Source organism: Prionailurus viverrinus, chromosome F2, assembly GCF_022837055.1.
Source record: "Prionailurus viverrinus isolate Anna chromosome F2, UM_Priviv_1.0, whole genome shotgun sequence".
NCBI lineage: Eukaryota > Metazoa > Chordata > Mammalia > Carnivora > Felidae > Prionailurus > Prionailurus viverrinus.
Genome location: NC_062578.1, coordinates 16,706,644 through 16,733,497, shown reverse-complemented (window position 1 = coordinate 16,733,497; position 26,854 = coordinate 16,706,644). Strand labels below are relative to the sequence as shown.

The window sequence follows — 26,854 nt, the reverse complement described above, 5'->3', positions numbered from 1 at the left end:
CACTGCTCTATAGCACACTATCCATTAGAATTTTCTGCAGTGATGTTAATGTTCTTTATCTGTACTGTCTAACCTCTATCCAAAGGTGGCTATTGAGTACTTGAAATGCGTATAATGCAATTCAAGATCTGAGTTTTAAATTTTATCAATTTAAACTTGTGTTTAAACAACCATATGTGGCTAGTGGTTACCATATTGAACAACCAGCTCTAAAATATGTGATATGAAAAAATCTTGGGGAAAATTGGAGTGTATTTGAAGGATTCTCCCATAGGAACAAGGTCCCCTTCTTTTGATGAATTTTATACCTTCTGGTCAGAGTGATATGAAAGTCTTCTAAGCCTAGAATAGTTACAAGAGCAACATCAACTCTTCATCCCAACTTACAAGACAAGAGAAACCATCCTGGGAATAGGAGGCATTAGAAGAGTCCCAGGAAATCAGTGTCAGGAGTGCTAACTTTCCTGAGGATTCCAGAATTTTCTCAGCATTTCATTTACCCATGTTCTCTTTGTCTCTTTAGCCCAGGTAACTGAAAATCCAGGTACTTTAAAATCATCAAGGTTTAACTCAAGGAGCTAGTCATTCATCAAACAGAGCAGCAGACTTATGGTCAGATGGAAGGTGAGCTAAGAGGAAGTAAAAAATTGATTTGAAGCAATGCTGGAAGGAAGAGAAAACAAAAGGCACTAGAATGCTGACCTTGCTTCTGGCTCAATGTTTAAGGTAGAGAGGGAGGAGAATTCTTACTTCTTCTACCCACCAGAGGTGAGAAAGTTGGTGGCTGACTAAATCATTAAAACAGGGAAAGAACACTGGATGATGTGGATGTGGAAGCAGAGAATTAGGGACTGCTTAAGAAGGAGGTTTATTTAGCCTGGAACGCTAGGGCATGAGTGGACCAGACCTTCAGGTCAACTCCAGCACCAGTCACACATCTCTTGAAAGTCAATTTAATTCCATCCCAAAACAAGACCCATTCTTAATATTGTGCAGACCAGGTCCTCTTAAAACCAAGACAATGAGGTTATTAATTGTTCCCTGCAATATCCATCCATCCAGCCATCTCTCCCTCCTACCATTCTTCCCTCTATTAGTGAGAGCACTAATATATGACCAGTGGAGATAAGGCAGCACTTCATTTGGGATTTAGATGAGCTGGTGTTCCAAGAGCCAGGCTCTGTTGATCGGTCCTGTTAGATATAACTCATCTGACCACAGGAGGCGTATGTAGAGTATAATGTTATTTCTTTTGGTATTCTGGGGTTCAGGGTGTGATCTGGAAAAGCACCTTTGAACCATTATTTAACCATATAGCAACTTTACAAGTTACTTGAAAAAAATATAACCCAGAACTCTATTTCCAGTAAAAGGATTCTTGCAATCTTTTTACACCAAGGACTCAACTCATGACATCTACAAAATACTTAACATTTTTCCTCTGTCTACATTGTCAGTCTCTTCAATTTAGCTATCTGGCAATAGGTAGGTTGTATATCTGATTTAAAAATTTTTAATGAAAAGAAACATTTTACAAAATATAAAATCAAATGAGCTAACTTGAAAAGTACTTTACAGAAGCTAATAACATGGCATTTCTTTCATTAGTTTGCAAACTTCTGGCTGTAAGCTTTTCTTCTTGATAATTACTCCTCCAAATCCATTGTTTATACATTTCAACTTATCATAAATATCTCTCAGGATATATTAGAAAATTAACATATTTTACTTTCCTCTGAACATTTCTTGGCATAATTCAAATGCCAGAAATAAATAGTGACAGCCCCAACAAATAAATACTTTAGCCTAAGGCCTTCCCAATGGCCATGTCTGAACTTATATAGGCTCCAGGCCCTTCTTGACTCCACCTTCAGCACACACAACCCTCTCACCTTCCCTCCACCTCAGCCCCCTGATTGATTTTTCTGAATTCACTCTTGTTTTCTGCAATCTGTTTCTCATATGTCAGTCCTTATTTAAATTGCACTAATGGTCATATTACCCATAGGATAAAAATGTTAATCCTCATTGTGGTCTCTAAGGCCTGACATGATCTGCCCCTACCTACCTCTCTGACCTAATATCCAATAGAAATAAGATGTGACATACATATATATATATATATGTATATATATGTATATATATATGTATATATATGTGTATATATATGTATATATAGTGTATATATATACATATATATAATTATAAATTTCTAATAGCCACATTAAAAGACAGAAACAAATGATATTAATGTTATTAATATATTTTATTTAACCCCCCAAAATATAAACTATTATTTTAACATGTAATCAATATTTTAAAAAATGAGACATCTGTGAATAGAGATAGTTTTACTTCTCCTTTCCAATCTAGAGGCCTTTTACTTCATTTTTCTTGCCTTATTGTACTGGCTAGACACCTCAGAATGGATATCCTTGCTTTGTTCCTGATCTTGGGAGGAAAGCATTCATACTATTAAGTATAATGTTAAGTGTGTGTTTTTCATTGAGGCCCTTTATCAAGTTGAAGGAGTTCGGTTCCCTTCCACGTTTGCTGATAGTTTTATTTATTTTTTAACGTTTATTTATTTTTGAGACAGAGAGAGACAGAGCATGAACAGGGGAGGGTCAGAGAAAGGGAGACACAGAATACAAAAAAGGCTCCAGGCTCTGAGCTGTCAGCACAGAGCCCAACGCAGGGCTCAAACTCACAGAGTGCAAGATCATGACCTGAGCCGAAGTCAGCCGCTTAACCAGCTGAGCCACCCAGGCACCCCATGCTGCTGGTTTTAAAAATCAGGAATGGATGTTGAATTTTGTCAAATGCTTTTTCTGCATCAAACTAAGATGATCATGTGGTTATTCTTTTTTAGTCTGTTTATTATGATGAATTGTTGATTTCTGAAAGTTCAACCAGTCTTGTATTCTTGAAATAAATCCCATGTGGTCAATGCTGTATTTTCCTTTTTTGTATTGTTGGATTTAATTGACTAAAATTTTTACGTTTATGTTCATGAAGGATATTGGTCTGTTGGTTTCTTTCTTTCTTTTTTTTTATAATGTCTTTGCCTGGTTTTGGATCAGGACAATGTTGGCTTCATAGCAAGTTGGACAGCATTTCTTCTTATTCAATTTTCTGAAAGTCTGTGTAGAATTGGTATTATTTCTTCCTTAATTGTTTGGTAGAATCCACCATGCAAGCCATCTGGGCCTAGTGCTTTTTTTATGAGAAAAATATATGGGTTAATATAAGTAAAGTAACTAGAACTGTGCTTGGCTTACAGGAAGTGCTGTTAGCTGTTAATTTTTTTAAATGTGTCTATATTTTCCATTAAAGCTTATAATGTGTACTGCAGAAATTAGAAAATATTTTAAACTTTTAAGGAAGAAAAAAATCACAGTGATGCTACTATCCAAAGATCACTACTATTAACATTTCAATTCATTCTTCAGTCTTTTCTACAAATTAATGCTTGTTTATATTGTTATTATTTATATTGCCCTGTATGCAATTTATTAACTTAGCATTTGATTAACATTTCCCATGTAAATAGTTCTTAATAAGTATAATTTCAATGGCTACATATACTCCATTATATGGTCACAACATAATTTAACTATCATTTTGTATTTTTACAATTGTCCTACTTTCCCTCCACAGTAGATCCAAGCATCTCTTTCCTGTACTCCCATATATATTTATATAAACACACATGCAAACCCTCAGAATATTCCCTCCAGGCCTTCCCTTTATGGTAGTGTTAACATACTCTGACAACAGTTCATGTTTACAGTATGTTCACTATGTATTAGGCACTGTAATAAGGGTATCATTATTATCATCCCTATTTAACAAATGAGGAAACTGAAGTACCATGATGCCAAGAAACTTGCCCAATGTAACTAGGTAGGGAATGTGAAAGCCAAGAAAGGCCATCAGGTTCCACAGCCCATGTGACTAACCACTATGCAATAGTGCCTCTCAGCTTATACCTTTAGACTTAAAAAAATTTTTTTTAAACATTTGTTTATTTTTGCGAGACAGAGACAGACAGATCATGACCCAGGGAGGGGCAGAAAGAGAAGGAGACACAGAATCCAAAGCAGGCTCCAGGCTCTGAGCTGTCAGCACAGAGCCCAACGTGGGGCTCCAACCCATGAACGGTGAGATCATGACCTGAGCCAAAGTCAGATGCTTAACCAACTGCGCCACCCAGGTGCCCCCCCTTTAGACTTTTTAATAAGAATTCCATTCCATACCTAAGTTGCTGATCCTGAGATGTTTGAGTTCTTACCCAGCTCACCTGCCCTAACCATGTGCTCCCACCTGGATTTGGAGAGCATTCCTTCCCCTTATTACCCATTCCTTGATCTTTTAGTCATTTATAATTTCACTGTCAGCTCCTCCAGTCAGCCAGTTAGAGTACTCATAATCTCAACTGGAAATTGAGACCTAACATCTGATAAAAGGATTCCTTTTCCTACTTTATAAATTTGTTTTTATGAAAATAATGATATATTTTAAACGAATCACTATACATTCAATTTAAAGACTTTATTGAAAAGAGTAAAGTGAGATAAAAATGGAGACTGCCCTAGAAAATGAAAGATATACCAATAAAATGCAGCAGGTTGTATACATTAGTACAAAAAAAAATACAGGTTGCCTAGAACCCTAAAATGAACACGAGATAAAAGAATTATCATGTACTAATTGTAATCCTCAAAAAAGATAGTATTTCTGCCTTTGTCTTTGTAAATTTATGTTTTGTGTTGAGAACCACAGTATAGTTTCAACAGCTTTTTAAAGGCTATATTCTAGTAAATTAGGATAGGGAGCATGTATTTCCAGAAAAGCCTTTGTGTGTGTTCTGCCCAACTTCTGAATCTTTCGGCGAGTGTGTGTGTATTTATTTTGTTTTTGTTTTGTCTTTAACAAACTAGACTATGCTCAAAATCAGCCCTAAGTAAAACTTTTTTCCATTTAATTCCTTTTCAGTGCTGGTCTCCAGTTCTCCACAGTTACTCCCCAGGAGGAAAAGGGCATTAGAAACCCCTCCTTCAGTAGCCAGCTTCTAGGTTTAAACCCTTCCGCTTCCTCACCTCTCTTCAGGTATCTTTATCCTACCTTAGTAGATCGGCCCAGAGTTGGTCACCCCACTGAAAGTTGATGTGGAGCGGAATACTTCTCGCTTCGGCTTAACGCTAAGTTTAAAGTAGCCAGCGCCCTTTTCCAAGTTCAGTGTTTTTTGCGTTGTTTTTCTGTCAGTCCCCCCTTAAATCCGGGCAGTTTAGTATCAAATGGGTCCTTGGAAGTGCAGCGATCGAGTACAAATCAAAGTGGGAACAGATGGGACTGCAATCTGTAACCATTTTTGGACAGAAAAAAAAAAAAAACCAATTTCGTGAACCTCCCAAAGTAAATGGGTCTAAAAATTTTAAGTTGTAAGAATAAACTCCGTCAGCACCCAATATCCCTCGTCTGGGGAGTTTTAGGAAACGGTAACCTCAAGTTCGCCTTGTCTCTCACTTGCCTGAGAGCTGATTTCAAGTTCTACTTGAGTTGAATGAGAATCGAAAGAAAAACTATTACACGGAATGAGGAGGAAAAGGTTGGAGGATGCGGGCATCGATCCCGCTACCTCTCGCATGCTAAGCGAGCGCTCTACCATTTGAGCTAATCCCCCACCGCTGGGCATGGCCGGTTATCTCTTCCCCTAGAGAGAGGTCAGAGCATTTAGAAATGGAAAAAATGTTTTTCTTAATCACGTTCTTGATCTTGCGTCACAACTGAGGCCAAAGTAACAAAAATCAATAAACACTCTCCTTCGAGCCGGAATCGAACCAGCGACCTAAGGATGGCTAGGGACATCAGGGCCTACAGTCCTCCGCTCTACCAGCTGAGCTATCGAAGGGAGCGGGGAGACAGAGTGCCGACTTTTCTTTATAATGTTTACTCATTTTCTAAGCTTCGTGTGCTTTCTACCGCGTTTCTTTCCCGACTCCCAGGTTTGCCCATCACAAGGTATCCTTCTGGTGACCCCACCCCCCCACCCCCATCTTCTCACGGCCGCTGGAAAGAGCGTTCGAGTTGCCCCCTCTCCCCGGAGCTCTGAGGAAAAGAGCAGGCGGCTGGCTGGCTCGGGACCTTTCTCTGTGTGCTCAGGGGACTCGGGAAACGCCAAAGACGATTTAGAAAGGAGCAGAAGGCCGGGACCTGGCAGCCGCCCCGCAGAGCGCAGACTCACTTCAGCGCTTGTTACTAGGACAGCACGTCCCCGCTTGGGTAATTCACAAAATATTTCATACGGGGGTTGCTGCCATAGGCCAAAACTGGAGCGAAAGTACCAGAATCTCCAAGTGTTCGTTGGAATATTATACTAGGAAAGGAGACCCGTGGAAAGGGCCGTAAATCGTAGAAAGTTGACAAAAAGCATACTTGTCTCCTTCGAGCCGGAATCGAACCAGCGACCTAAGGATGTCTCCTGCCAGAAAGTCAGCTACAGTCCTCCGCTCTACCAGCTGAGCTATCGAAGGGACGGGCAAACTCTCCGTGCCCCTTGAGACTCAATGTTCAAGAACCCGAGCGAGCACAGCTGCGGGCTAGAGACTGAATAGAGCATGCGTATTCCGGGACGGGGAGGGGAAGGGAGTAAATGCCTGTGTATTGTTTCACGCGTGCGCAGAAACACAACCTGGCTCCCCTTCGTGGGATCCTGACAGACCCCGGAAAGGACCCCCAATGCGTGTGTCCTAGAGCTAGTGGTACCAAGACTCAGCAACTCCGACACCACCTTCCTTTACTTTTCCTTTACCACCCTATATTGGGAGTGACTGCCCGAGTGTGGCCTTACCACTCTAATCTGTATGTCCCCTCAGTTTCTCTTTGTGTGGAGGGCCAGTGGCGCAATGGATAACGCGTCTGACTACGGATCAGAAGATTGTAGGTTCGACTCCTGCCTGGCTCGGCATTTTTGTCACAATGATTTTTTTTAAAAGCAAAAAATATTATTTCTTCAGGGTTCCTCAAGTCACAAATGCCGAGAGTATTTTACTGCACTTCGAGTCCAGAAATCTGTTGTGCGTCGCTTCCCGTGCCGCCCCGTCGAACTCTCTCGAGCACTAACGAGAGGCAGCCGCGGCCGCGCGGCTAACTGCCCGCGAGAGCGCTTCCGGCACGGGCGGGGGGAGGCTCTGGGGAAAGCTGGGGAGGTCAGCCGCTCAGGAACTCCAGGTAGGAAGCTGGGTTAGGGAAAGTGAAGCCCGCAGTCCCCGTGAGGAAGCTGGTTGAAATGCCAGGGCTGCTTCTGCAGCAGCTTCATTCGTCGGGTCTTGTAAAATAGTTGAAGACTATAGTCACCAAAGTCACGAGAAAAACTGCCCACGCACACGCCCTGACAGTGCTGACGAAAGAAAGTTAAGGTATTTTTGATTCGGTTCCTGTTTTACATTTCATCTTAATTAGTGTATCGAGCCCCTCCTAGGTTGTAAGCATAGCATAAAAACCATCGAATAACTTGGATTCTGTTCTCAAGGGTCTTTTGACCGAGAGGGCATAATGTTGGTTTGAATACATTGGATTTTTATTTTGAAGTTATTGATCTTATTTGTGGAGAGTAGTTTAGAATTCTCTTAAATTTCCTCAAGGAAAATAGCAATTTCCAAAAGTAAAAGCTTTAAAAAAAATGTGAAATTCGGGAAGATATAAGTTAGGGAGGAGAAAATGTGGGGTTAGGAGAAAGGACTAGTTTTTAACTGGGAAAGCAGTCTCCTTAAGGTCACATAAACAGTTAAAGGAAGCTAAAAATTGGGGGGGGGGGACAAGTACAATTTGAACAAAATGATGGTGGGTTTTATTTTTGTTTCCTAGTGAACATTTTGCCATTTTTGCAGGTAACAAGCTAATATTTGTTTCAAGTTACATAGTATTCCTGAGAGTTTAAAAAAATTACCTCTGTGGGAAGTTGCGGCCATATGTTGCAGGCCTTCTCCCAAGTTTGTTGACAGAACTTTCAAAATGAGTCTCCAAGGAAAGAGCCTCCATCTTATTCTTACTTTCTTCTCATTTTACAAGGGTGACAAGTAAGGGGTTGATTATTTGCAGAGGTCACGGTCATGGCCGTCATTGCACTGTGGGAGAAACTCTAGCTTCTTGGTGTATCCCCTTCTTGCACTCTTTCCCCAGCAGTCAGCCAGACCAGAGTAACACCCTCCAAGAGGGCCAAGATGGTGGGTGATTTCTGGCTCTCTTACTTGTGACAGAAAACAACCATGCCTGGACAGCCTAGTGAAATGTAAAATCATTGAGGATAAAGATGAAAGCCTAGGCTTTCAGAGATGGGGACAGAAAGAAATAAAACAAAACAAACAAAAAACAGGCTAGCTACAAAAGAATGAAAATCAGATTTTGATCAGATTTCTTATCAGCAATACTGGGTGCTAGAACACAGTAGAGCAAGATTCTTGAAGTTCTCTGGGGAAATAATTTGAACCCAGAATTGTATAAACAATCAAAGTAGCAATCACATATGAGAATAAATAGTTCACACTTGCAAGGTGTCATAAAATTTAAATCCTATGATTCCTTTCTGAAACAAAAAAATAAACATTACTTGAAGATGTTATACTGATTGGGTTCTCTAGGAAGCAGGAGTTGACACAGAACTAGAGTATAAAATTATAGTGGGGAGTAACATCTGTGAATGGAAAAGGAGAGGACACGGTATTAGGTAGGGGTAGTTAGACAGCAATGTGGACCTGATAGGCTTGGTACCTGCAGAGCAAAGATTTCCCTTCAGAGGAGTCCTGAATTGGGTAGGAATGACTAGGTTTTCAGACCATCACTTTGCTCAGTCATAGGCCAAAGACTGAATACCTCCTCTGGAAAGCTGAGGTAGACCCTAAAGGAGGTAACACCTGGAGGCTCTCAGTTAACTATCCTCTCTGCAGCTGGGCAGTTCTTTCTTGAAAGGCAATCAATCTAGCAGCAAATCTCTGTGTCTGCCATAGATGTACTTCAGTAAAAAAAAAAAAAAATCCAAGAAGAGGAGTACATAGACTTTAAGTAAAAAGGGAACCAGCCAAGAAAGCAATCAGGACAAATTAGGAAAAAACAAAAGGTGTGTCAGAGGGCTCTAAGAAGAAAGGGGAGTCTTTCATAACAGTGTGATTAAGGACCAGGAAGACTTTAGAGATATGATAACGGTTTGTCACTTTTCTCAAAAAGCAAGCCAAAGATAATTAGAAATTTCTGGAAAAAAATACAAAGAGCTTTATAAAGAATTCATGGTCCATGGCACAAAAACAGACATATAGACCAATGGAATAGAATAGAGACTCCAGAATTGGACCCACAAAAGTATGGCCAACTAATCTTTGACAAAGGAGGAAAGAATATCCAGTGAAAAAAAGATAGTCTCTTTAACAAATGGTGCTGGGACAACTGGACAGCAACATGCAGAAGAATGAAACTAGACCACTTTCTTACACCATTCACAAAAATAAACTCAAAATGGATAAAGGACCTGAATGTGAGGCAGGAAACCATCAAAACCCTAGAGGAGAAAGCAGGAAAAAATCTCTCTGACTTCAGCCGCAGCAATTTCTTACTTGACACATCTCCAACAGCAAGGGAATTAAAAGCAAAAATGAACTATTGGGACCTCTTGAAGATAAAGAGAAAGGAAACAATCAACAAAACTTATAGGCAACCAAAGGATTGGGAAAAGATATTTGCCAATGACCTATCTGACAAAGGGCTAGTATCCAAAACCTATAAAGAACTCACCAAACTCCACACCCAAAAATTAAATAATCCAGTGAAGAAATGGGCAGAAAACATGAATAGACACTTCTCTAAAGAAGACATCCTTGGGGCGCCTGGGTGGCGCAGTCGGTTAAGCGTCCGACTTCAGCCAGGTCACGATCTCGCGGTCCGTGAGTTCGAGCCCCGCGTCGGGCTCTGGGCTGATGGCTCAGAGCCTGGAGCCTGTTTCCGATTCTGTGTCTCCCTCTCTCTCTGCCCCTCCCCCGTTCATGCTTTGTCTCCTTCTGTCCCAAAAATAAATAAACGTTGAAAAAAAAAAAAAAATTTAAAAAAAAAAAAAAAAGAAGACATCCAGATGGCCAACAGGCACATGAAAAGATGCTCAACATCACTCTTCATCAGGGAAATACAAATCAAAACCACACTGAGATACCACCTCACGCCAGTCAGAGTGGCTAAAATGAACAAATCAGGAGACTATAGATGCTGGCGAGCATGTGGAGAAACGGGAACCCTCTTGCACTGTTGTTGGGAAGGCAAACTGGTGCAGCCACTCTGGAAAGCAGTGTGGAGTTTCCTCAAAAAATTAAAAATAGATCTACCCTATGACCCAGCAATAGCACTGCTAGGAATTTACCCAAGGGATCCAGGAGTGCTAATGCATAGGGGCACTTGCACCCCATTGTTTATAGCAGCACTTTCAACAATAGCCAAATTATGGAAAGAACCTCAATGTCCATCAACTGATGAATGGATAAAGAAGTTGTGGTTTATATATACAGTGGAATACTACATGGCAATGAGAAAGAATGAAATATGGCCTTTTGTAGCAACGTGGATGGAACTGGAGAGTGTGATGCTAAGTGAAATAAGTCATACAGAGAAAGACAGATACCATATGTTCTCACTCTGATGTGGATCCTGAGAAACTTAACAGAAGACCATGAGGGAGGGGAAGGGAGAAAAAAAAGTTACAGAGAGGCAGGGAGCCAAACCTTAAGAGACTCTTAAAAACTGAGAATAAACTGAGGGTTGATGGGGGGTGGGAGGGAGGGGAAAGTGGGTGATGGGCATTGAGGAGGGCACCTGTTGGGATGAGTACTGGGTGTTGTATGGAAACCAATTTGACAATAAATTTCATAAAAAAAGATATTTTTGGAAATTAAAATAATATCCTATAGCAGCTAGTACAATGACAGACACTTAAGTGTTTGATCTAAAGTTGGCACTAATATAATGTCCTTATTTCATGAGTTATTTTTGAAATTAGTACCTATGTTTATTAATATCTATATTCTTGACATGGTTTCTAGCATGCATCCAGCATTAAAAAATATTCATTACAGATCTGCAAAGTTTTGCCAAAATAAAATGCTTGAAGGGAAAAAAAAAAAAAAGAATTCATGGTGCAAATATAAAGCAAACCAAAATCTGGCACAATTTTGAGAGACTGATGGTGTATATTATGGACTAATTTTCTCCTACCCCTCTCCAAATTCTAATACTAACCCCCAGTGCCTCAGAATGTTACTGTATTTGGAGATGGGGACCTTTAAAAAGATAATTAGATTAAAATGAGGTCATTAGGGTGGGCCCTCATCCAATATGACTACTGTCCTTATTAGATTAGGACACAGGGAGAGAGAACACCAGACATGTGTATGCATGGAGAGACAACCACGTGAATACACAGCAAGAAAGTGGCCATCTGCAAACCAAGGAGACAGGCCTCAGAAGAAATCAAACCTGCTGAAATATGCATATGAAAGAACTTTCAAGTTCTTCCTTTCAGTTGAAACCCTTCTGCAGAGCAGGAAGCTCTACCAAGAAATGTTAAATAATTTCTTCAGGATAACTCTTCAGGTTGGGGGAGCAGGGCTGAACTCAGGTTTACTGATTCCTCATCCATGGATTTCTGTAAATGTGTACTGTTTCCAAGAAGGATTCCAAAAGATTGGAATGAGAACATTTGCTTGTTATGAGAAACCACAGAGATAGCATTTTCAAGGTTAGAAAGGGAACTATTCCGGATAACTCCAGGAGATACAGTTCATTTGTGTTATTTGCAGTAGTTAGGTTCTATATAGTCACCACAAACAGTGGTTTAGTGACTACTGAACCTTTGCTTTTAGGAAAAATACAAGGTTAAGTTCCTGTGAGCCTCTGTTCACAACATTATCTTAAGTGATCAATATGTGTTTTGTGTGTTACTGTTTATATACCTTATTTAATATATATTATTGTGAATGACCATGAAATAAATTTTAGCAAGTAGGAAAATTTGCAAATATGGAATCAGGATGATTAAGCCAAGCTAAATCCTGAATTATAAGCCAAATCACTATATCAGAAGATTTTAATGAGAGCAACCCTTGGCCCCCTACTTCTCTTAAGGAGGTTAAAAGGAACCATTTGCACTACAGGGAGATTGCAAGACTGACCCATCCAATTCCCAGGGCTCCATAAGACTGCAAGTTCATTTGCAGTCTTTCACACTCAGGAAAAGTAGAGCTATCATCTTGTTCATACAGTGTCTTTCCCAAAGGTAAGATTTGGAGGACTAGGGCTGGGAAAAGATGTTGCAGGGAGATTTTCTTCAGAGATTCATATTTATTCCTTTAATAAACATTTATTCAGTCTCTACTATGTTCCAGGCACTATTATAGTGCTGAGGATGCAGCAGTAAGCAAAACAGCCACAAATTTCTGCTCTTGGAGCATATATTTTGAAGGGACAGACAGACAACAGGTTGACAATAAATAATATCTATAGTAGGCTTAACAGTGGGGAGTGCCAAAGGAAAAAATAAAGACTGGTAGGTCCAGAGTGTGGAGGGTACTGTGCTTTTCACAATGGCAATTTGACATACACAGACTACCAGAAACAAAATAAATTGCTGTGGAACACACACGTTTATTTTAAATGATGGGAGATAAAATTCCAGGTCCTTTAGGAAAAATTAGTTTGCCATGTTGTATTTCCTATGAAGAAATAATAAAGGGTTATTAATTTAGTCATCTGACATAATAATGGTATATTTTTACTAATAGAAACTTCAAAAATTGTACCTTATTTTGTACAATGGAGAAATTGAGTATAATTTCTTTTATTATGAATAGATAATTAAAGTCATGGAAAACTATACATCCTATTGTATAAATGATATTGAAATGCCTTGTTTTTACATATAATAGCAAATGTTCTCATCCCAATCTTGTGGAATCAGAATAATGGAATAGAATGTATTAACTTGGATTTATAGACCTATGGTATTCACTTTTAATAGGGGAGGAACAAATTTGAGTATACTGAGTATAAATGCTGTTTTGATATTAAATAAGTAGTTATATCTGACTTTACAGAATTCAAATGTCTTATGGTGCTATGGTGGTGTCATAATTAGGCAGACAGACCCTAGAGCTAGACTACCTGAGTTCAAATGCTGGTTCTCTTGTTATTAAAGTCACAGGTTAATTAACAGCTCCAGTTTTCCCATCTATGAAATGAGAAATAATAGTACCAACTTCAGAGTCTTGCTGTGAGGATTAAATGAATTAATCTATATTAAACACTTAGAATAGTGTCTGGCACATAGTAAGTACTAAATATATATATATATATATATATATATATATATATATATACACACACACACACAATAAATTCATATATGTACTAAATATATATAATATACTATATATATATATATTTAGTACTTACTGTGTACTAAATACTATTTAAAAATATATTAAAAGTTTTCTTAGCACTGTCTATTATCCTGTAAAATTATGGCAGGAACTTTACCAAAATTTTTAGTCAGGATTGTTTAGTAATATCCACAGCTCTAGAATCACTTTTAAAATTAAAAAAAAAAATCCAACTTTTCACTCACTTGATTAATGCTGCAGCTATTCATTGGTCAGACAAGAGAAAGTGGCAGACAGCTACCAAGGCTACACAGGCTTCCCAGGTAAACAAATGCTACAGGGAGCTGGGAGTGGAGGGGGGGGGGGGAGGGGAGGAGGAATAGGAGCAGGAGGAGGAGGAGGAGGAGGAGGAGGAGGAGGAGGAAGCAGCAACAGAGGAAGTGTTTGGGAATTTGCTCTTGCAGAATTTGAGGATTTTGAGTCTTTGAGGATTTGCTTTTGAAGAAGGCCCTGAGAATTAAGTGAGGATGATTACTCCAAAGGGCAGTTAAAGAGAAAGATACATAATAGAGTGACAGAAATGAATATTCTTTTGAAAATGAGAGCTCTGGGACGGAGTTGGGCAGGACATGGAGAGGGTTAGTTTTCAGGAAGGACAAATGTAGTTGGAAATCTAAGATCACCATGGAGAGGCAATATAGCGCAGCTGTTAAAACCATGGATTTGAGGACAAGCCTGTTCCACGTCTTACTAACTGGATGATGTTGGCCAAGTTTATTTAAACTTTGTGTGGTTTAGTTTCTTAGTGTGGAAATGGGGGAGTGATAATGCTGATAGTACTTGTCCCTTAGATGGTGTATTAAGTGAATATATAAATATAAAATATATCAAGCTAATAAGAAGCTCTTAGGGCAGCTTCAGGTAGTAAGCACTATAACTATTGGTTATTATTGTTCATTCGACAGATTTATTTTTAATTCATGAAAGAATGAATCATCTTTTAAAAATACAAATGCTCCTGTGATCCTAAAAGCCATCACTTCCCACCTCCTTTCAAATCCTTTAGTTTGAGGGATGGCATGTGCTGAGAAGACTTAAGAGAGAACAAAGAAAAGTAGAAAGAAGGGAAGTGAATCACTTTTATTCTTTTTACCCTCTTACTCAGAATAACCTGCATCTTTCAGGTTTTGGTAGCTAAAATTTTATTTTCTGAGTATACTATGTATTGTTTAAAAAACAAATTTCATGCTAAATACAATGAAGCAACTTTTGAAATGAAGGCATTTTATATAAAACTGTTATGCTATAAGTTAATCAATAAGTAGACTTAATATTTTTCTGTTCCTGATGGCTATCATTTGTTACTTTTAAACCTAGGTTAGCTTTAACATACTGCTTTCTGCAATTATAATAAATAATCCTGAAAAATGTCAGTTTAATAATTAACATGCCCAAATAGATCATTCTAAAAATATTTAAGAAAATGTTGGAATTTCATTCCCAAAGTGAAAATTTTCACTAAAAATTTTCTCCCCAATTATTCTTCACCAGAAAATAAAGTGCATTATTGATGACTCTGGACAATGTTTCGGGAGTAGAGATATTTGGGTACCAGGACAGATTACTCAGAAGGAAAAAACCTTCACGAGGTAAGATCCCCTCTTTCTGGGCCTGGGAACAAGGACCTGCCTGGGGTGGGGGGGTCTCAGGAGCTGAAGAAGTTGATACAGTAATAGGATTTTTCTGCTATTACAAAGCTGAGTTGGCAGCCCCAGTAGCGAGCAGAAAGTGTTAACAGCTGTCCTATTACTGCTGATTGGATTCTGGGAATTTAGTTTTGCTTCTTGGGGACAGCCCGGGAACAGCATGAAAGTTCCAGAAAGCTGTATCCCACCCATTTAATACTGAGCATGTTTAGGCCTCTTTTTGGAGAAAGGCTTTTCTCAGAAATGACATGTGTTGTAAGAATTAATCAGTTAATCAAAAGATATTTGAAAAAAAAAATTAAAAAAAAAAAAAAGAAAAGGGGCGCCTGGGTGGCGCAGTCGGTTAAGCGTCCGACTTCAGCCAGGTCACGATCTCGCGGTGCGTGAATTCGAGCCCCGCGTCGGGCTCTGGGCTGATGGCTCAGAGCCTGGAGCCAGTTTCCGATTCTGTGTCTCCCTCTCTCTCTGCCCCTCCCCCGTTCATGCTCTGTCTCTCTGTCCCAAAAATAAATAAAAACGTTGAAAAAAAAATTAAAAAAAAAAGATATTTGTTAGTTCCTACTTCATTTTTAGCACTGGGAAAAATACAAATGTAGACTCTGACTCTAAGATGTCATTCTGGAAATCACTGCTAATTTGAGCCATCTGCAATTTGGAAATGGCTTTGTTTTACAGAAACTGGTTATACATAACTTAATCTAAGTTTATACTTTGTACTCTAGAACAGCTCAAGAATAATATACAGATAAATGTTACTTAGGTGCTTAGGAGGGGTGGCTGGAAAAAGAGGGGTTTGGAGAAGTGGACTTGTGTTTCTCGGATAAAGGTTTTTCTTTGTTGGGGAAGGACTGGTGCTCTGGGGATGGATTTGCCTTCACATCAATGAGAAGTAAGGGAGGGCAAGCTGCTAAAATTTTTTAAGATAGCTCTGTAATTGAGTCAGAGGCCTTATTGGGTGCCAAGCTACCATTAACTTTTATATTAATCAAATTGTTCATATTAATATGCAAAAAAATTAATATACTAAGCCTTCCTAAAGGCTAAAGATTCTAGCAGCTTTTGCATTTCTAGCAGGTAGGAATTTCTTTATTCTGTGATACAGGTTAAACATTTACTCATTTAACAAATATTTCCTTGCTGTCTACCATGAGTCAGGCATTATTTTAAGCACTGGGGATACAGCAGAACACAAAAATAGCCCAAAATCTTTGCCTTCACAGTGTGGGAGACAGACAATAAATCAAGACTAAAAAGTATGTTAGTGAAAGGTATGAAGGAAAAAAGTAGGGAATAGGAAGCATGAAGTGGGTTATAGTTCTAGGCATGGTAGTCTGGGAAAGCCTTTGAAGAAGTGACATTTGAAAAAAGATCTTAGGTAAGTTTCTTCATCATCTAAATACATTATATGTTCTAAATTTAATTCTGACTCAGAGCTGCAGTTTAACAAGGTAGCAAGAAATTTCACCTCAGCCAGGTTTTTAGAGTCTTCCCCACTTCCTAGGGATGTATGGGGTCCTCAGGTTTTCTGTCTTCCTCCTCCAAGTGAGTTTCTAGCCCTTCATCTTGCTCCAGCCTCATTGCTCCTGGGGTCTCTGTGTCCAACCCCGTAGGATTCCTTTGAGGGGCCAGGTGTGGGTAAAGGAATCTTTTGTTATGGCTAAGAAGCCATGACTTAAATTTGTCTGTCACCCAGCATCCAAGTGCTATCTCATCAGAGGGGCTCTCCCCTGTGGAGATATTGCCAGTAAACTGGGGAGACCCTGGGCCCTGGAGCCTTGACCCAGCCTGTCCCAAAGGTGTTGCTGGAGCTTCTTGGTCTCCTCACGAGAAAGAATTCAAGGACAGACACAACACAGGGATGAATGACACAAGTGGGAAAGTTTATTAAAGCTAGAGTATACTCTTCAGATGTGACAGCAGGTGACTTAGAGAAAGAGAAGAGCTGTGCGCACTGGGGTTTGGGTTTCTATCTTTTATTGACAGTTACAAACTAGGGGTGGAATATTCATTACTAGGGGCAGGGATTTCTTGGAAGCTGGGTTTTGGCCTTTTCTTCCTTTTTTGGCCAGGGTTTTCGTGTCATGACACCCACCTTCTTGGGCCTGTCTGGTTTGATCTGGCTTCTTGTGGAGTGCTGCCAGGACAGGCCTCTGACTTCCCTGATAGGTGGCCATGACTTCCTCTTTGCTGGCTTCTGGGTATCCTGCTAGAATCTAACTAACTGCTTACTCTAACAGAGGCACAAGTCTGGGCTACTCTGGGAGCTCCCCTCCAAACTTCCAAACCCATCTTTAGTCCAAAGGCTCTCGTAACAGGGCTACTTCTCTCCCTCACATTTCTTTCTAACAGCCCTTATAATAGCCCAAGCACCCAAACAAAAGCCTGGGTGGTAGTTTTCTAGGTGTCTCTCTACCATTATATTTAACTTCCAAGGCCACAATAGCAAGGGAGTGACCTTTATAAGATGAATCTCAGAAAGACAGCCCTCATTCCTTTGAGTCTCACTAAGGACAAAACACAATTAATGTCTCAATAAATTACCTTGCCATACATTCAAATAATGAATGTGGTCACTATGAATTATTTTTCTGTCAATACACTCAGAGAATTGTTGGAAAAATACTTCTGTTCCTCTCTGACCTATCAGCATTATGAGTATCTGTGCTTGAATTTGAAAATATTCACCTTTCTGAATATTGTTACCCAGACTATTTGCTATCTCTCCCTCCTGCGCTGGTTGGGGGTAGATTTATAACAGTTTATGTAAAAGACCAGTAAAAATGGACATGGCATTGGTAGTGGCCAGCAGAGAGATTAGGAGACTAAAACAAAGGAATAAATGTCAAATGGAAGAAAGGTGGGAGTGGGAGAAGGGAGGAGAACAGGGAAGGAGATGGAGTATTGAGAACCAGGGAAGAGAAGAGACCGAGGAGAAAATGAAGTTAGATACTCAGGATGAAGGAATAAAAAAAAAAAGAAAAAGAAAAAGAAAAAGAAATCTAGAATAAGGAGTAAGGACAATAAAGAAACAAGTGAGGAGCACTGATTCAGTGTTAAACTCATACAGTCAGAAGGTCAGAAGTTTGACGTGTGTCACGGGACAAAAATCAAGGTGGTGGCAGAGCTGCATTTCTTTTTTGGAGGCTCTAGAGAAGAATCCATTTCCTTAAAATTTCCAACTTTTAGAGGTTGCCTGCATACCTTGGTTTATGGCCCTTTTCTTCCTCTAACTTCAGAGCATATCTCTGACTATTCTTCAATCATCACATCTCTCTCACAGCCAGGAAAAATTCTCCATTTTTAAGGAGCCATGTGATTAGATTGTGCCCACTTGGATAATCCAGGATAATCTCCCTATCTCAGAATCATTGGCAATGACATCTACAAAGTCCCTCTTACTGTAAAAGGTAATATATTCACTGGTTCTGGGAATTAGGATAAGTACATCTTGGAGGAGTCATCATTGTGCCAACCACAGAGATTATGTAGCCCTAAGTGGAACCCTCTCTGTAGATCAGAAGATCAGGCAGTGCATTACAGGTGGGTGTATTTTAGGCCACATCAGACGTGTTTTAGCATACATACCATTTAAAATGTAGAAATAGAATGTCATTTATTCTCAAAGAATTAAAATATGTGTATTTTGGTAAACAAAAATGCGTATATGTATTTTATTATGTTCTTATGTAAAAGAGGAAAAAATAAATAGATAGACTTTGAAACCTTATATGAAATCACCTACTCTGATAACCTGAAGCCCAGGACTAGGTGTTAAGCCACTGAAGTGCTGGTTCATTTGACCCTTTATGAAGATCACAGTGAGCATGTTTCCTCTTGGTGCTTCTCTGCTAAGATGCTTATGAATTTAGAAGACCTGCAGGTGACTCTGGATGGCAGCTTCTGTTGATTTCTACAAGATGCCTAAATAGCCTCTCCTCAAATGAAGAGTTGATCCTTGTTTCTATGTAGCCAATGGACATTCTGTAGATTCATTTCCTCATTCATACACATTCATCATTGTAACTGGTAATTAGCCCTTTGTGGGGAACATTAACAAGAACCCCTTCATGAATTTAATCTGACCATCTGATTCTGATTCTGATTCATGTCCTGTTCTCATCTTTCTACTCTTGTACCAGCTCTCTGGATAAGCTGTGAGTAGAAGTAAAACATTCCATGTGAGAAAGAAAAATGAGGTCTGGGAGAGAAAGAAAGGAACTTTGTGATTTACAGTTGCTCTTCAAAAATAGGCCTGACCTTTTGCTTTAAAAGACTTCAGGAAGGAAATGTAGTAGCTGAAATTATCCACAGACCTGGATATTTATCTTAGGTTCCCATCAAATGGAAAATAGCACTTGTTTGTTGAATACGGAGTTCCAAGTACTTGCTGATCACTGGAGCCATTAGGACTGGGTATCTTCCTGGGTTTTGTTGGGTAAGAGTTTATCTATGTAAGAAGTCACATTATACAAACATAAACAAATTCACATAAAACCACCTCATATTTGCCAAATACTTGATTCTGTAAAGTTCTTTCACCTCAGCTATTTCATCTGGTCTCAGAGTAACTTGGAAGGTGGTCAGAGCAGATAAGAAAATGGAGACACAGAGCAATTAGCCATATTCTCATCTCACTTGGTCACAGGGCTAGGTAGTGAGAGTTTAGATTAGAACCAGCTTTCCTAACTTTCAAACCAGGGCTTTTCCTACTTGATTATGTCAATTAAAAAAAAATCCAGTAACTCAGTTAAAGTAGAGTTTTAATGACTTCATAACTGTCAGAGTTATAATACCAATTTTCACTTACAATGTATATTTAGGCTCATTTGACTGTAATTTGGTGGTAGGGGAGAATAAGAAACATAAAAAGAAAATGGCATTTCATGCAGTATTATATAAAAACATAATAAGATCTTGAAAGCTGCAATATTATATAAAGAACCAAGAAAAAACAAACACTTTCTGTACTATTTTAGAACATGGTTTTAGCACATGGTTTTGATCACATAATGAATATAAAGATCAAACAGTAAATGCAGACATGACCTTTGAGCTTAATTGTTCAACATGCACAGAGCTGAGTACTTTCTGATCAGTGTAATTAATCCCACCCAAAAAGGGGTAAATGATATGCCTTTAAGTCTAAAGTTAGGCTGTAGAATTCAGAATTCTACCTTTTACCCTATATGTTTCTTTTCCTCACTTTGTCTAATTTAGGTCAGTTGTAGAAAAATTATTTTTACTTAAAAAAATGGTCAACACATTTTTAGGGCTGGTTTGGGAATTTTTCTGGATCCAGAAAAACCATAAACTTAACCAGGTTGATATTTTGTTTTTGTTTTTGTGCCAATCTAAAAGTACACACAAAACCTTTCTTCTTGGTTTTACTCAACAATTTCTAGCAAATGACAGTTTTTAATCTTTCAAAGATATACTTCAAAATTAAGTGATTTGTCTTTTTTACCTAATAATTTCTTCCTGCCTCTTGAAATATTTCTCTAGCCATATTGAATATTGACAGGGAAAAGTCTCCACACATACACAAGATTGCTCTTAAATTCTCATATATGTTTTGCTGATGATATTTGTGGCAGATAGGAATATTGCAATTCAGTTAAATAGATGAAAAGTGGCTTCTGTTTGGAATACTACAGTAAGGAATTAGATCTGGGTCACATAAAGGGCAAGCTCATGAAGCCTGTCCAGTACTACTGTCTTGCCTCATGCAAGGAGCATAAAATAACTCTTCAGGCTTTTATTCATCAAAATGGAATGTGTTTCATTAGGAATTCTACTCAAAGAGTGAGACTGCTTACTGAGAAAACTATGTAGCAATCATCTTTCCCTAACCTAAAAAATAAAATACAAATGTGGAAAAGTTCACAGCATTTCATGCCCCCTACCCTGCCCTCCCATGACCACCTGGAGACATGGTTGAACCAAGAAGATGTATTGTAGACCCTCAGTGGTCTCAATATTAAGAGTCTGTGCAATAACTTCGAGGTTCTTCTCTGATTAGCTGTGTTTTCTCATTTGCATTTGTAGGCTGGAGAACAACTGGAAAGTCCACATCTAAAAATAAACAAAGCAAAGCAATAAACACCCTCTTATTATGTTACATTTCCTTTAATGGGGCAAGTGGTAGATATTTTTGTTGAAATGATGATTGGCAAACCAATTCAGTTCATAAGATATTGAGGATGCCTACCCTTTAAAGGACTTCAAAAGGGAAGAGACACTATCTTTACTCTTCATTTAAGTTCTGTCAGTTATAGAATTATAAAACAAAAGCACTGAACCCAGCTTTCAACTTGAAGCAATTGCTGAACCTGGTGAACTTGAACCATCTTGTGGGGATGAGGACACGTCTACCACATATGTCATATAGACTCTAGTGTATATCTGTATGCAAAATGCCCCCTAAAGTTGTTCAGTGCACAATTACATATATGGTCCTTGTTGGGAGAGAGGTCAGAACTTGGAGCTTGCTTAGATGAAAGTCTAATAGGAAGCTTCCCACATAATGCTGTACCCAAAATGGTTATCACACTCTAAGTCACCATACCCCTAAATCTATAAGGAAATTTGTTAGGCTTGCGTTTTGGTGCTGAGGTGAAAGAGGAAAGAGCTCCCCTACAAATACTTAATGGCAAGCCAATGAGCATACATATTGGCAGACCAAATTTAAATATCTATGTGTTCCAGGAAACCTCAAGCTGATAATTTAGTTTAAAATGGTCCAGTATAAGATGTGCTCCCAAGCACCTAGCAGAAGAGAATGGCTCCACCTTCAACACAGGTCTCAAAGATTCATTAAAATATTGCTTAAATACATGAACTCAAGGTAAAAATGAATAGAGAGATCGGGGAGATATAGAGAAATAGAGAAAGACCCTCAAAAAAATAACTAAAAAGTTGCAAGAAATGTAACTCATAGTGAAAACAGAGAGAGAGAGAGAGAGAGAGAGAGAGAGATGGAAAGATTGAGAAGGAGGGAGTGAAAGATTACACACAGAAACAATGCACACTGAGTGAGAGCTAGTAGAAACAATAGGCCAAATCAGACCCACAAAGACTTCAAGTCCTGCGCTTTTAAGACATAGAATAAAAAAGAGTTGCATGTGTTTTTTAAGTGACCAAGTAGGTTTTGAAACTATTAAAAAAGAAGTTGAGATTAAAACATCTGAAATTTAAAAACCTGATGAGTGGGTTTATAGCTAAAGAGAGAATGAAGTAGAAGACAGATCTGAGGAGGTTAACCAGAATGTAATAGAGAAACAAAGAAAGAAAATATGAAAGAGGTTAAAAGACATGAGGAATAGAGTGATAAAGTCTAACATATCTGATAAGACTTTCAAAAAAAATTAGAGGCAATATTTTGAAGATTTAATGGCTAAGAATTCTCTAGAAAGACACCAATCCCCAGATTCAAGAACAAGCCAGGATAAATTAAAGATAAAGTTATATCTAAGACATCTTAGTGACATTAAAGAAAACCAGTGGTTTCAACAGCAGTCTTATCTCTGAATAGCAAATGTGTAGGCCAGAAAACTATGGAATTATACTTTTAATATGTTAAAAGAAGTATCTATCAACCTAAATTTGTTTACAAACTGTGCTATTGTTACTTTTTTCAAAACCATAATATAAAGGCATTTTCAGACAATAAAAATGGAAATTGTGCTACTCAATTTAAAAGATGTGATTCAGCCACAAAGAAAGTGTTACTAGATGGAAAATTTGTGCTGTAAAAAGGAATGATGATTAGTAAAGAAAATGGTAGATATGTGAATAAAACTAAATGATTATTGACTATGTACAGCAATAATAATTTATGAGGCTCAAATTAAGATCAAACTAGAATACAGCAATGGTGTATAAATCAGAAAGGGAGTGATCAGAATTAAGGTATTACAGAGGTCTTGTATTGTTCAGGAGGGGTAAAGATAAGAATTAACTTTAAACTTTGATAACTTAAGTATGCCTGATAAGTGTTTAGAATAACCCTTAAAGAACAGAGCAAAGAATATAATTTCCCAACTGGAGAGGAAAAGAAATGAAATATGAAAAAAAATCTATCATTACAAAAGAAAGAAAAAAGAAAAGAGAAACAGAAAAAAAGGTCAATTTAAAGTGATAATTAAATATAACTAATTATAAGTAAGTAGCCCAAGTTACTCAGGTAGTAAGTAATAGAGCTGGTAATCAAACATAGGCAGTATTTCTTAGAGTCTATTCTCTTAAAACTGTGCTATACACAAAAAGGAAGTATATATACTTCCTGTGCTAGTAGGAAATAATTGAAATATATAGTTAATTGTAACAAATACAAATGAACTTAATACTTTATTTAAAAGAAAAACTTTCTCAAACTGAATAAATCCCTCCCCCCCCCCCACGTTTATAAAACACACATCAAAGGACATAGAGACAAAAAAGTTGATAGTGAAAAGATGTAAACATCTTACCACACAAACACTAATAAAAAGAAAGCTGATGTGGGGCTCCTGAATGACTCAGCTGGTTAAGTGCCTGACTCTTGATTTTGGCTCAGGCCATGATCTCACAGTCATGAGATGGAGCCCCGAATTGGGCTCTGAGCTGGGCATGGAACCTGTTTGAGATTCTCTCTCTCCCTCTGCCCCTCCCTGGCTCAGGCACACACTCTAAATAAGTAAGTAGGTAAGTAAGTAAGTAAATAAATAAATAAATAAATAAGAGAAAGCTAACATAACTTTAACAGACAAAAAGCATTGATAGAGCTAAAGAGTAACTACATAATAATATAATATTCAATTCATCAAATAACTATAAAAATTCTAAACTTATATACACTAATAAAAGCCTCAAAATATATGAAGCAAAACTGATAGACTTTATAGAAAAATAGAGAAATCCATCATCATAGTGGAAGATTTGAATGCTTCCTCCAGTAACTGACTGGTGAAACAAATCTTTAAAGATATAAAGAATTTGAAAAGTACAATGTTGTGGACTAAACTGTGTCACACATACCTCTTCCCCCTGCCCCAGCTCATATGTTAAAGTTCTAACCCCAGTACCTCAAATATGAATCAAATTTGGAGAGAGGGTTCTTAAAGAGGTAATTAAATTAAAATGAGATCTTCAGGGTGGGCATTCATTCGGTATAACTGGTGTCATTATAAGAAGATGTTATTAGGACACAGATACACAGAGAGAAGACCATGTGAAGACATAAGGTGAAAATGGCCATTTACCTGCCAAGAAGAGAGGCCTCAGAGGGAGTCAATCTTAATGACACCTTAATCTTTTACTTCTAACCTCCATACTTGTGAGAGAATAAATTTCTGTTGTCAAGCCACCCTGTCTGTGGTTCTTTGTTAACAGCAGCCCTAGCAAACTAGTACATACAATAAGTTGGGTTTATGTAACAGTCATATATGGAACGGTGAACCTAACAAATGCAGAATGTATTGTTTTGAAGCAATGTGGGACATTTATAAAAATTAAGTTCTAGGATACAGAGCAAGCCTCAAGACATTTTGAACTATTGTATCATGCTCTCCATAATTTCTGATCACAGTGCAGTTGTTATAGATGCAAACAATAATAAAAAACCTGAAAAACCCCACAGGTCTACAAATTAAAACTTAGGCCTAACTTAGAGACCAAAGAAAAAATTATAATGAAAATGAGAAAATATTTAGGACTCTGATTATAAGAACAATATAAGAATGTGTGTGTGTGACACTAAAGTGTTACTTATAGGAAAATTTATAGCCTTAAATGCTTAATATCACAAAAGAAGAAAGGATGAAAATTAAGAAGTATAAAATTTAAGAAGTTATAAAACTAACAATAAATTAAGAGAAATAATAAAGAATAGAAATTAATTAAATAGAAGCAAATATACAAGAGAATCAAAACCAAAAGTTATTTGAGAAGACCAATTAAATTTTCAAATATCTGGTAGAATGGCTAAAAAAAATGGAAATAACCAATACAGGGAGTGAAAAATGGGACAGTAATGCAAATACATGAAAGGTAATAAGAAGAAATTTTGAAGAACTATTTTTTTAATAAAGAAAATCTAGATGGCCTATAGACATTAAATACATTGAATCAGTAACTTAAAATTTGTACAATCACACATTAGCCCAGAAAGTCCTACAAAATCCTGTAGAAAGAAATAAATCTAATAATACACAAACTCTTTAAGAAAAGTTTAAAAAGAAGGAATCGTTTCTAATTTATTTCATGAGGCATAATCTTGATATAGAACCCTGTAAGGAAATTTTGACAAAGGAAAATTGTAGACCAACCTCACTTATTAATATAGATACAAACATCTAAAACAACATTAGCAAACCCATTTTATCAAAAAATAGTTAATTCATCATGACTGCATTGGGTTTATCAAAAGAATGCAAGATTGTTTTAACATTGGAAAAATAACATACAGTTCTTCACATTAACAGATTAAGGGAGAAAAATCATGATCATCTCAACTGATGAAGAAAAAAATATTTGATAAACTTTTACACTTGTGACAAAGTTCTAACAAAAAGGAACAGAGACAAAACCTACAGCAAGCCTCATAGTTAAGATGCAATCTGGAAAGCATCTTCTCTTCAACATTTTACCGGTAGTCTCAGCAAAAACAGAACGGCAAGACAGAGAAAAAAAATTATAAGAGATGGGAAGGAAGAATAAAAACTATCACTGTTCGTACATGATACAAGCAATTATGTAGAAACCCTGAAGAATTTACAGATAAATAATTGGAAATAGAGAGCTTAGCTAGTTTCTTTAATTCAAAATCAATGTTTAAAAAAAGCACATTTCTGTATACCAAAACAATGTAGAAAATTAATGTTATTTATTTGTAACTATATAAAAATGGATAAAGCATTCAGGAATAAATGTAGCCAAAAATACGTAAGATATCCTTAGCAAAAGCCAGTAAAGAAGGGATATACCATGTCACATGTTAGAAGACACATTTTTTAAAATGTCAATAGTATGTAACTGATCTACAGAGTCACTGCAATTCTAAACAAGATTTCAAAGGTTTTATTTAAATATCTTTTGTTTAAAAACTTGACAAAACTGATTCTAAAATTTATATGGAAAAGCAAAAGGCCAAGGATACATAAGACTTCCCTGAAAAACAGAGTGGGAAGACTTGCCTAAACAGTACCAGGAATTTTATAAATGGGCCTGGTGTTGCATACAGATAGACAAAATGAGCAGTGAACCAGAACAGAAAGACCAGAAAGTCCTCCATATATCTATTGAAACTTAGTGTATTCTGAAAGCAAGACTAGAAATCACTGTGCTCTGACAATTTTTTTCTATATGTAAAACTTGAAACTGGAACCATAATCATATGACATATAAAAATCAGTCCAGATGATTAAACATGTAAATGTGAAGAGCAAAACTATAAACTTTGAAAGGACCACATAGAAGAACCCCTTTATATCCTTGGGATAGGGAAAGATTTCTTAAAATACAAAAATCACCAAAGATAAAGACAACAATTGACATTTTATTACATTAAAACTGAGAACTTTGGTGTATCAAAAGATACCATAGAGTGAAAAAACACCAAGACATAAACTGAGAGAATACATTTTAAACAAACATGATAAAGAGTTAATACCCAAATATAAAAATATCAGTTAGAAAAAAGTACATGATATAATGAAAACCTGCAAAAGATTTGAATAGGCATTTCATAGAAGGAAAAAC

At 37.6% G+C, this 26,854-nt stretch overlaps 1 protein-coding gene and 4 non-coding genes across 9 annotated transcripts in view; 1 reads left to right on the top strand and 4 right to left on the bottom strand.

Moving 5' to 3' along the window:
* Positions 1–5,613: 5,613 nt before the first annotated feature.
* Positions 5,614–5,686, bottom strand: TRNAA-AGC (transfer RNA alanine (anticodon AGC)). Its single transcript has one exon. It is a non-coding gene; the product is annotated as a tRNA-Ala (tRNA).
* A 137-nt stretch (positions 5,687–5,823) lies between these two features.
* TRNAY-GUA (transfer RNA tyrosine (anticodon GUA)) lies at positions 5,824–5,914 on the bottom strand. Its single transcript is given in 2 exon segments — positions 5,824–5,859; positions 5,878–5,914. It is a non-coding gene; the product is annotated as a tRNA-Tyr (tRNA).
* A 529-nt stretch (positions 5,915–6,443) lies between these two features.
* Positions 6,444–6,536, bottom strand: TRNAY-GUA (transfer RNA tyrosine (anticodon GUA)). Its single transcript has 2 exons — positions 6,500–6,536; positions 6,444–6,479 (listed from the first exon to the last, which is right to left on the bottom strand). It is a non-coding gene; the product is annotated as a tRNA-Tyr (tRNA).
* A 358-nt stretch (positions 6,537–6,894) lies between these two features.
* TRNAR-ACG (transfer RNA arginine (anticodon ACG)) lies at positions 6,895–6,967 on the top strand. Its single transcript has one exon. It is a non-coding gene; the product is annotated as a tRNA-Arg (tRNA).
* A 5,698-nt stretch (positions 6,968–12,665) lies between these two features.
* Positions 12,666–26,854, bottom strand: part of DNAJC5B (DnaJ heat shock protein family (Hsp40) member C5 beta) — a 93,534-nt gene continuing 79,345 nt past the window's right edge. For 2 of the 5 annotated variants that reach the window (XM_047842861.1, XM_047842860.1), the window contains one exon: positions 19,862–21,190. In XM_047842861.1, the coding sequence (XP_047698817.1) occupies positions 21,096–21,190 (95 nt within the window). In that variant the 3' untranslated portion in view covers positions 19,862–21,095. Of the gene's footprint in view, positions 12,747–13,194; positions 13,262–19,499; positions 19,566–19,861; positions 21,191–26,854 lie in introns of those variants that run through there. The other 3 variants (XR_007148726.1, XR_007148727.1, XR_007148728.1) reach the window with 3 other exon arrangements.